The sequence below is a fragment of the Arachis hypogaea genome, chromosome 17 (assembly GCF_003086295.3).
Source record: "Arachis hypogaea cultivar Tifrunner chromosome 17, arahy.Tifrunner.gnm2.J5K5, whole genome shotgun sequence".
In the NCBI taxonomy this organism is placed as follows: Eukaryota; Viridiplantae; Streptophyta; class Magnoliopsida; order Fabales; family Fabaceae; genus Arachis; species Arachis hypogaea.
In genome coordinates this window covers 55,762,476-55,773,781 of record NC_092052.1, presented here as the reverse complement: position 1 = coordinate 55,773,781, position 11,306 = coordinate 55,762,476, and the positions used below count along the sequence as shown (strand labels likewise).

The 11,306-nt window shown below is 38.3% G+C and overlaps 2 protein-coding genes across 3 annotated transcripts; both read left to right on the top strand.

The window, feature by feature from the left end:
* Positions 1–4,612: 4,612 nt before the first annotated feature.
* LOC140180958 (uncharacterized) lies at positions 4,613–8,622 on the top strand. 2 transcript variants are annotated; one of them, XM_072222859.1, is made up of 5 exons: positions 4,613–5,415; positions 5,487–5,578; positions 5,658–5,720; positions 5,833–5,946; positions 8,366–8,622. In XM_072222859.1, exons 1-2 carry the CDS (start codon positions 4,939–4,941, stop codon positions 5,502–5,504), a joined length of 495 nt encoding a protein of 164 aa, XP_072078960.1. In that variant the 5' UTR covers positions 4,613–4,938; the 3' UTR covers positions 5,505–5,578; positions 5,658–5,720; positions 5,833–5,946; positions 8,366–8,622. The 2 variants fall into 2 exon arrangements, with proteins under 2 accessions (XP_072078960.1, XP_072078961.1); XM_072222860.1 differs by lacking the exon at positions 5,833–5,946.
* LOC140180960 (uncharacterized) lies at positions 8,490–10,403 on the top strand. Its single transcript, XM_072222861.1, has 2 exons — positions 8,490–9,041; positions 9,138–10,403. Exon 2 carries the CDS (start codon positions 9,482–9,484, stop codon positions 9,971–9,973), a length of 492 nt encoding a protein of 163 aa, XP_072078962.1. The 5' UTR covers positions 8,490–9,041; positions 9,138–9,481; the 3' UTR covers positions 9,974–10,403.
* The last annotated feature ends 903 nt before the right edge of the window (positions 10,404–11,306 follow it).

Here is an 11,306-nt window from a genome sequence, read left to right as displayed (position 1 = left end):
AGCAACACTCAGCAGAACAGCAATTAATGGTCCATCATACAGCACCCAAAACAATAAAATGAACAAAGGTAATGGATTCAGGCAGAATTCTATTCATTGAAGTCAATAACCATTACACTTGCAAGCAGCAGGGGCACAGCAGTTTATCCATTAATTCAATAGAAAATCAATCAAGCCAAACTAAACGATTTCAGCAACAGATTTATCAATAAAACTAATCTCAGTTCAGCAACCATCATCTACTCCAACACAAACAACAATAACTCAGCAGCATTTTCTTTCTCATTGAATTTAACAATCATTCAACAAGCAAGCAATGAAGGGAAAAAATCAGCAGCAACCAACAGCAAGTATAGAGTAGCAATAATAACTTAATGTGAGAAATTATTCAACAACAAATGCACACACAAATACAAGGATTACTTAAATGACTCATCATGCTTATCCACATAAGTCTGCAGCGAAACCACTTACCGTTTCACTTAAGAGGCTTGTAACAACAGCTTTTTTATCAACTTCTTTCTCATTCTCCCTTTCAGGCTCACTGTCAGTACTGGTAGGAGGTGGAAGTGCTGAAGCACCAAACATGGCTTCGTCATGAGCAGCTTGGATTTGTTCCTCCCTTCTTGCCTTGATAAGAAAATGGATTCGATCTATGTTTAGTCTTCCATACATAGATGATGCATGTATGTTAACAAGGAACAAAACTGACTATTCATGAATATAAGAAGAGGAATATACCTGTATTTTAGAATACCGGAAACTCTGGCCAATTTGCTTGACCAAGAAAGCATCATCTTCAGCCACTACAGATAGGTGGGCAAATACAATTAATTCAATTAAGTTTCAGGCTTCAAGCCAAACCCCAAACCATTACTCATTATCATTTATAAGAAAAAATATCATTGGCATTCAATAATTAAAAGAATTACCATGACTAAGCAATGAACAATTAAAATCAGTAAGTATTGGTGGTATTAACAAGCACACAACAACAGTACTCAACATTGGATCAATTAAAAATGAAGTTTACATTATCAGGATTCAGGTTCATATCACTTCATTTGATTAATTAATTATCAATTGGAAGTGGATCCCTGTTTTCATAAACCAGTTCAGAGTTTTCAGCAAACAACCGACCTTCCAAGTGACTTATCTAAGTCTACAAAACAGATATGAACATGAAACTTGTACTCACTTAAAATAGACTGATAGATCTTTAAAATACTTTTGAAATCAACTCAAAATTCTGTTTAAATTAAAAGTTATAGTGTTTGGAAGTTGGTGCTGCAGAACCAAAAAACCAGAAAAATCTGCAGCAACCACTAAACTTTCAAAAATCATATCTTCCAAACCACTTGGCCAAATTCCCTGAAATTTTTATGGAATATGCAAGGCACACTAAAGGTTTACAGAAAAATAGTTTCATCTAAAAATTAGGTCTGGAATACTCCCAAAAATTCATTCATTCTGCTGCCAATTATGCAGTTTTCTGCACAAAGTATTTCCAACAACCTCACATACCAATTCCTATATTCAAGCCTAGGATTCATCTAAAACCATATTTCTAACTTTCTTTTGACTAACCAAAGTTGCCCAAGAACTCTTAATTCAATATATCACAATTTCATATCATAGGTGCAACGTAACCATATTATCACAGCATCCATTCTTCAGCATCTCATCTATAACAACATATCTCAAGTTCTGATTCATAAAATCAATTTCCAGCAGCCATAGCAACATTCCATACACAAAATCAACATCAACAAGTACTAGCAGCAAGTATAACTTCAAAATACACAACATCATCAATAATCATTACATTAAATCATTAAACCAATCATCAATTACAGCTATGATTCAACTCAATACTAACAATTATTCACACAAAGCAATCATAAACCATTTACAGTTACTCATTTAATTTTATTGGAATTCATAACTTAAAACATTTATTTTTAAAACAAATCCCCTACCTCAGTTAGTTGAAAACCACAAAATTAAGCATGACTTCAACTTCGTTCTAACCCGCAGCAGCAGCAATAGCCTTAAATCGGATCAGCAACGGCAATGCCAGTGAACAATTTGCAGTGGTATTGACATAACCCTAACATATTAACATCTCAGCATTCTCAATCAACCATGAAAAAAGAACGGTAACAATAAGGGTTTTGGAACAAGGACAACTTACTAAAACTTGAAAGGAACAAACGACAGGGAGCAGCAGCAGTAATAGCTTTGTTTAAGCACAAGCAACCCCACGACCACCCATCACGGCAGCAGCGACTTCGGCACACAAGGAGGACCAAAAACAAAGACAAGACTGAGTAACTAACGAAGATAGTGGCTTCAGCAACAGCAGCGGCGACGATTCTCGCTAGTGACAGCGATGAGCTCTCGTAACGTTGACAGCGACTGGGTGCGGCGGCGGTGACAGGATCGGCTTCCCCTCTCTCTCATCTTCGCGCACTGTCTTTCTCTCTTCGAAGTTCGACGGCGGCTGGTCATCGGCGGAGCACAACGGCTCCTCTTCTCCCTGGCGGCGTCTCTGGCTCGCGACGTGCTCTCTCTCCCTCGACGGTGGCAGCAGCGACGACGTCTCCCTTTCTTTTTCCCCTTTCTCCTCTTTGCTCCCTCTGTTTCTTTCTTTCTTTCTTTCTTTCTTTCTTTCTTTCTTTTCGTTTGTTTTCAAAAGCAGCTGAGTATTGAGTTTTTGGGAAGGGATGGCGGTGTAAATGACAGTAAGATGGTGGGGTAAAAGGGTTAGGGTTTGTGTATAGAATTAGAAATTTTGGATTTAATTTGAGTAAAATATTTTTAATAAAATTAGAGTATAAAGTATTAATATTTGAAAAACTAACTTAAACTCTAAACTTTAAAATATTATTTGTGATATAAAAATACTTATTCATTCTTAATAAATTACTCTAATTGAAAATACATGGTAATACAATTAACTTTCTTTATCTTAAAAAAATATTATTTAATCATAAATTTACAAATTAACTTAATAAAATATTCTAATTAAAGTATTAGAGATAATATAATTAATTTTCTTTGTTTATAAAAATTAAAGTATTAAATTCTAAAATCTAAAATATTTAAACCAAATCATATAAAGTTCTTATTATTTTACATTTTCTAAATTTTATAATTTAAATATAAAAAATAATTTAATAATTATAAAATCTTTAAACTCAATTAATCAGAATTTGTTTAATTATCTTTAATAGAATAATTTCAGAGATTAAAATACTTAATAATAAATAAATCTAAATTAGCTCTTAATAAGATCTTCTAAAATTTTTACGTCTTACACACTATATAAACAATTTTAATTTTTGAAATAAAATAAAATTATTTTTAAAAAAATATATACACAATATTCTTTTACTCTTAAAGTGTTTAACACTTTGAAAAAAAATTGTTATAAAATATACTTATATTTTAGGACAAATAATTAACTTGTTACAAACAATATTGAATTTTGTGACAAATTATTTTTTTGTTACAAAATAACTAGAGTTTTTGAAACAGAAAGTTGTTTTGTTAAAAAATATTTTGAATTTTTGCAACTTATTTTTTTTTTGTTACAAAATATTACAATATTTTGTAACAAAACACCATTTCGTTATAAAAACTAACATAATTTGTAACAAAATAAAACAGGTTGTTACAAAATATTATCATGTTTTGTAACAACTTGTAATGTTGTTACAAAACATTATCCTTTTGTAACAATCACTAATTATTATTACAAAATACTATTTTTGGTAACAATTTTAAATTTGATACAAATTTTTTGTTACAAATATTCCATTTTCTTGTAGTGTGGTGTCACCTGACCCTGAGGAGAGGGTTAGTTTTCCTTCCTTAACTCAGGCAAAACGACCCTTTTTCTATGCTTATGACTACTTTTTTAGTCAGCTGAATATCACAATCTCTTTTACCACGACCTGTTGTGGTCTTGTAATGTGGCCCCTTCTCAGCTCCATCCGAACTCATGGGGTTTTATAAAGATTTTTCAACTGTTGTGTCAGGAATTGGGTGTCCGACCTACCGAAACTCTCTTTCTATATCTTTTTGTGTTGACAAAGCCTGCGGTAGCTAAGAAGAAAGCTTCTTGGATTTCTTTCCGAGCTACTCTGTAAGACCCAAAATCTTTGAAAAAGGGCTATCATTAGCTAATTTCAAATTCAGTGTTTCTATAGCTTTAATTTCAGAAATTTCTTTATTAAAGAAATTAAAAGCAAATTTTGATTTATTGGATTTGAGATAAGTTATGATTATTATCCAATTTCACAAATTATTGGATTATTTTCTATATTTAAGGTATAAGGTTGATAGTTGTGAAATAATAAAGATTTTTATATGATTTTGGACTAAACAATTAATATTTTAGAATATTGATACCACTGTTTTGAGAAAATAAAGGATTTAATAATATTATTTCTAATTATTTGATTTGGACCTTTTATTGAAAATAATTTGTAAAATTGATGAGCCAATAGTATTTTTATGCTTTATTATTGTTGGGTTAAAATCTATTTTAATTACTATATTGGCCCTATTTTTATTTGAAATTACGAAGCTACCCCTAACCCAAAAAAAAAACCTAACCCAGTTACCCATTCCCTCTAACCCTACAGCTACCAAAACCCTCTCCCAACAATCAGCAGCAGCAACAGCTGCAAAGATGAAAGAAAGAAAGAAATAGAAAGGGAAGCTGGGGAAGGGAGAAACGGATCCGTGGAGGAGAAGAAGGAGAGGAGGGGAGGAAAGATACTGCGCCGCGCGCTGGGCTTCTCCGCCATCACGCCGTCGCCGTGACTGCCGGAGTCGCCGCGCCCTGCACGCTCGTCGCCGCCATTACGTGTTAGTCCGCCTTGGTGCCGGTCGAAGAGGGGGAAGGAGAGATGTCGAGAGTGAGACGCGATGGAGGTGAGTGAGTTGAACTGCCATCACCACCATCCTGTCCGTGGGCTTGAGATCGCGTCGCCGTCTTGGATTCTCGACGCCGCCGCAGGGGAGAGTGGAGCAGTCACCACCAAAGGAGGTGTTTTGCGCGTTACCGTGAGCTGCGAACCACTGACCGAGAAGAAGCTCCATCCTCGTCCCTACTGTGCAGCGCTGGCGCTGTTGGGGTTTCACCGCCGCCGTCCCCGTGGTGGCTGGTGTCGTCACCGGAGAAGACCACCAGAGTTGCTGTCTGTTTCTGCCTCGGGATTATGCAAGTTGTCGGAGCCCATTGCCACCAGAGCTGCCCAGAACCACCACTGTGTCTGCCGCTGGGATTGTGAACGGAAGAAGGAGACGCTGGTTCTGTCACAGCCGTTCCCGGGGGAGAAATCAGTCGCGCCGCCGTGCCTGGCAGCCGGAAAATGCCACTGCCGTCGCCGAAAAATTATGACGGTAAGGGTTTTAAGTTGATTCTCTTTTCTGTTGAGCTTCTGGGAACTTCATTGTCGCTACATGTTGTTTAGGTCCCTACTGCCGCTTGAGGTGGCTGCCGGGCTGCCGCCGAACCGGTTCGGAGACCGTCGCTATTCGGTTCAGCCATTCTCCCTCAATCTTGGTAAGCGTTTTGGTTCAAGGAGCCTTTTGTCGCTGTTCTAATAATTTCGGCTGAGGCGTTGTAGCGTTATTTGTCACAGGGTTGTATATCGATGCTTGCGTGTCGTGCTCGAAGTTTGCGGCTGCTTCGTTTCGCTAGCTCAGTAAGTAATTTATGTTTCGAAAAGCCTCGCGTTAGTATTCGGTTGTGTTTGGTTAATGAATATGAGTTTTGGTAACGTGGGGTCATTCCTGATTGTTATATGCTGCGATTAGTGTTGTTATGGTTACCGCGGGAGTAGCTTGGAGCCGAGGTTGCGGTTGTTGGTGATCCCGGTTTAAGAGAGGAGGTTCCTGTGACGTGTTTGGGTTATGGAATTGCGTTCTAAGGTAGGGGCGCTTTCCAAAAACTATGTTTTATGTATTGGAATTATTACATATGGATACTGATGTGAGATATTGTGTATTTGGTGATTGTAATTGCCTTAAGTATTATTTGATTGACTCGAATGATTATGGATGTTGGTTTGGCTGAATTGTTGTGCGGCTTTATGAAATGTAATGTTTTAAAGTTGATTCTTTAAAGATTTGAAATCTGAGTTTAAACCGTTGAGGATTGGTTTGAACTGAGTCAATTATTTCAATGATGTGAAAAGTCGAATGCATTTTTGAATTCAGCTTGGTTTACTTTAATTGACTTGGTTTTGGACAAATGATTTACTGCCGAACTGATTCTTTAAAGCTTTGGAAATGAGTTAAATCGATTGATATTGAGTTGATTTTGAAATGGTATCCTTGAGATACGCCACTGAGGCGATTGTTGGATTTAGCCTGCTTTGAATTGATTTATGGTTTTGTGTTGTTGAAAAGGAATGAGGAACGGTTTAGTTGGGACCCGAACCGGGTGGCAAAAGTCCAAGTTTTAGGGGAGGTACTGCCGAAATTTCTATAAACTCTTAGTCTTGTTTGAAAGGTTATTTAAAAAGGGTTGGATTTGAGAAATTGTATTATTTGATTTATTAAGAGGATATTTATGTTTTCAAGCTTAATTTATTTGATGAACCTTATACGTTGAGTTCGGCTTATTTAGAACTGAACTATTTTTACCGTTTGAATCAGTGAAGGAAAGAATGATGCTCTAATATTGATTTCAATATAAAAAGGAGTTTTTAGTGATTTTTAAAGGAACCTAGACTTTTGATTGAGTAATCAAGTTTGAGGCATTTTGGAAGAGTTGGAAAAATGGGTTCCAAAAAGAAATCTGAAAGCGGTTTGATTCAAATGAACCGGTTCCGTTTCAAATGAGTTGATTTTTGGACCGGGTTAGAACTTGTGATTTTGTATGGTTCAGTTTCATAATAAATTCAGTTTTACTTACTTGAACCGAGAATCTATGATTTTAAGAGTTTCAATGAATTTTAAAGAATTGATGTAAGATGACCTTCCCTTAAGACTTGGGACTCTGCCGAGAAACTTTTGTTATAACATCCCATTGTTGGATGAGTGATTTTGAATGTTCCCAAAATGAATCTTTAACTTTCCATGGTTTTTGGAAGTTTTGAAAAGAGAATGCCAAGAGTGGCTTTGTTTTAAAAAGGAACTCACTTTGAGTAAATTTGGCTTACGAGCCTGAGATGATTTGAGAAATGAGATCTTTAAAGCCAAGGCTAAAAAGAGTTGAAATTTGATTTCAAAGTGAATTGGCTTGAGAAAAGTGATTTATGGCTTAAATGCCGGTTTTATGAATTTAATGATGTTGAACGGTGGAAGTGCTATTTTGTTATGGGCCGGAATGGCTGTGTACGATTATGAATATTGGCTGATTTTGGATTTAACCGTGAGCCGGAATGGCTGTGTATGATATTGATTTATGGCTGATTGCCGAATGAGTTATGGGCCGTATGGCTGACTATGAATGTTGAATTTAAGCCGGATGGCTGAGATGGATGTTGATCCATGGCTGGAACTGAATGAATATATGTTTGAGATACCTGGGTAGTAGCAAGGATTGTGGTTCGTCCCACTTGCTCCAGGTCAGAGACTGTGACGCCTGGGTAGTAGCGGTAGTAGTGGTGATTCCACTCGCTCCAGGTTGAGCTTTTAAACACCCGCCTGGGTAGTAGCCGCAGTAGTGGTTATTCCACTGGCTCTGGGTTGAGCGGGTAGTAGCAATGGGGTTGTAGCTCAAACCTACTTGCTCCGCGATGGGTGTTTCTGTCCATGGTTAGCTACCAGGACGTGTCGGGTTGGCTATATAACCGACAGATGATATCATCAGCCACTAGGGACAGGCATGCATCATATGCATCTATGTGACATTGTTTGGGTGTGCATATTGTACTTGGTTTGCCTTTGTGATTAACTGCTAATTATTCTACTTGCTGTAACTGTTTGTTTGTGCTTGAACTTCCTATCTGTGTTTGCAATTGGGACTCTGTTGGATTGTGGTGATTTGGTTGATGGTTGGATTGTTTGGGCCTAGGGCCGTGGTTGGATTGAGATGGACCGATGGTTGGTTTCGGTTTTGTGTTTCTGATTTGGAAAAATATGAAAGGCTATTTTGGTTCAGCATAGATAAACCTTTTTGAAAGGCTTTTGGTGTTTTTGAGAATTGAACGGTTCCTCTTTCAGAAAAGATTTCCGACTTTACCTTATTGAAAACTGTTGTTTTTGAAAAGAGGCATAAGACAGTTATTAATCACTGGTGCGGTTATCTTCATGTATCCTATTACAGTAATTCCCAAAAACCCTCTATTGAGAACCCTTTCGAGGATGATGTTCTCACCTCCCTACATTTTTCCCCTTTCAGGATATGGGCGCAGAAGTTACGAAGAGCTTATTTAATGGTTGTTGTGATGCTCTGTATTGTTTTAGTTATGGTTTATTGTACCCTCGCCTTCATCTTGATATGATCTGTAAGAGGGATAGGAATTGTATTGGATTATGCTTGTAATATTACTTATATATATGTATGTATATATATGGATGTACTCTTCATGAGTTTTTGTAATTTGTATGGTATGTATGGATGTACGTTGTATATCGAAAGTATTTTTGGGAACGGTATTGCGGTTTAAAGTTTTAAACAGACTCATATTTTAGTATTAAATAGTATAAAAGTCGTCGTAATGTCCGAGCTATCAGAGTCGCGCTGCCGGAAGTGTGAGCTTTGGTAGTTAGGGTGTTACATACTCAAGGGAAGAAAGTGTTCTCTATGTATGATGAGTCTTTTCGTGATTTCAAGAACTACAACTTTAAGGTCCGAGCTATCGAGGATGTCCACCCTTTCTTCTTAGATGAAAATAACGAGCCAACCTTCCCTTTATGTTGGCGAGAAAATGCAGTAGTAGTCAAATATCCTTGGGAGAGTCTGAGTGAAGTAGAATAAGCTTTGGTAGGCATTTTAGAGGAACATTGGGGGGAGCCTCCTTACTTGGATACGAAGAAGTTTCTGAGTGATCCTTCCCTTCTTCGTGCGGAACTAGGTAGCGTTTGACTTTTTTCCAATAGTCCTTTTTGATTTGTTTGTAAATTTTATCCCTCTATGTTATTGTGAGTTGTTTTCTTGGCTTCCTTTTCAGAGATGGTGAAGTCTTCAGATTCCATGAAGGCCTTCCAGAGGGCCAAGAAGGCGTCGGTTGCCTAGAACTTGTCTGCAAAGACATCAGGAGAAGGGTCTTCTCAGGTGTCCCCAAAGAGGCCGACTTCTGACTCTCAGGGGCCGAGAAAGAGCATCCCGGTCCCTAGAGTTCGGGTAGTTCCCGTTGATCCATCTCAGGTGACTTCTGGTCCTGTTTCCTCTTCTCCTGCTAGCGGTCCTGCTCCCAAGAAGCAAAAAACTATTGGGACCTATGATTTGAATGACAAAGAATTTGATGGCATATCCTTTGCTACAGAATTGATTGCTCCACATGGTAAAGTCCCTATGGACGACGTCTCGATCCTTCATCACCTTGATTTCATAACGAGCAATAGCATCCGGATGGCCAATGTTGGCGCGGCCTTATCCCGAGATGTTAAGGAGTCCCTTGTCTGTGCTACGAAGGCTTTTCTAGAGGATGCCCGAGCTGAATTTAATAGGATGAAGGGTCTGAAAGATGAGCTTGATGCCAAGGTTACAAAGTTGGAAATTGATGTGGAGAAGGAAAAAGAGCGGGCTACTAGGGCGGAGGCAGCTGCTAACTTGTCTGATGAGGCTGCAAAAAAGTATAAGGAGAGCTATACCCGGACCTACGGCGAGCTGCTAGAAACCAATGAGAGACTTCAATCGGCCCAAGATGATTACGCCGAGCTTCAAGGTCACATGGTAACTAGTATGACTGACATGTTCGAGATCCTGAAGGTTCAGGTCCGAGTTATTGCTCTTGAGGCCGATCTCTCCTTATTTAGTGTGGATAATATGGTAGTGGATGGCTAGATTGTGCCTGCCCCTGATGATGACGATGGGGGTCCTACTCTTGTGCCACCAAGGAAAGCCTCAGCAGCTTCAGCTTCTTCTGTCCCTTCAGAGGTCGACCATCCAGAGTTCGAGCCCGATGTGCAAATTCTGAACCGGGCAGATGGAACTGTTGATGCTACCCCGATCTCGACCATTCCTCCTCCTTCAACCAAGGATAGTACTACTGGGGAGAATTTGGATTCTTTATGACTTTTGTGTATTGTTATAGTCCGACTTGTGGACTTTGAACTTGTTTTTTGTAAATCTTTCTGAGGTTAACTTTTTTGACATTTGGTTGCTTCCTAGCAACTTTATTTTGCAAAAATCAAACACTTTAAACTCTAAGGCTGCTTTTCAGGTGGCCTTTTGAGTCTTTAATGTTTTATTATGGAAGCTGCATTTTGCCAAACGTTTGGGGTTTTACTTTTTTTGCAACCCTTCAAACTTTTATTCAAGTACTTCCCAGTCTGACCTCCTTTGAGTGAGTTATTTACCCTTGCCTTTGGGGGTGATGCCTTGCTTTGACTTGGCGCTGGTCAACCTTGTATCAAGTCGGGCAATCTTTGCGGCTTGGTGGCTGGCTTTTTAGTGATTCATCTGACAGCTTTTTAGTGTTCCTTAGATAGAACCTTTTTAGTTTCGGATGACTTTTCTGTAGCCCTGTTCTGAGTTCGTACCCGTGTTCCTCTGACGTCGACCTGTGCGACCTCCTTCCTCGGGCTTTTTAGTCATATTCCAACAACTTTTTAGGTAGTGTACCTGCTAAGGAACCTTTTCTTTGTAGTTTGTTAGTATGACTTTTTAGTGCCGTTTCGACTTGTTCTTTCGCTTTTTAAGTAATGTCTTTTTCGCAAGACTTGTACCTTTCAGCGAAGCACTTTTGGCCTTTACGAGTTGTCTTCATCCCTTTTTAGTGATCCTTTTATTGGTCCGACTTCTCTGTCGGACCTTGTTAAGTTATTTTTAGTAATCCATTTTTAGTCAGACCTCGTCAGGTCGCTTTCTATGGGTTACTTTTTATAACTTCTTGCATTAACCTGCCTCTATCGCTTTCGCCTTGCTGACCTCTTTGTAATCGGGCGATGAATTTGGTCTGGAGGCCGTGATTGGTGAATTTTTTGATTGATTGACTTTTTGGTATGTATTGGAGTATTATGCGAATTGTCGAGATTGGAACTTTTATAAGAAAAGATATGAAGTTGGTTTTTTTGTACTATTAATCGCTGTGGTTTAAAAAAAAGATTCATAAAACGAATGAAGATCTCTATTTTCAAAATTCATTCTACTGTTTACACATATCCTCTTATAACTA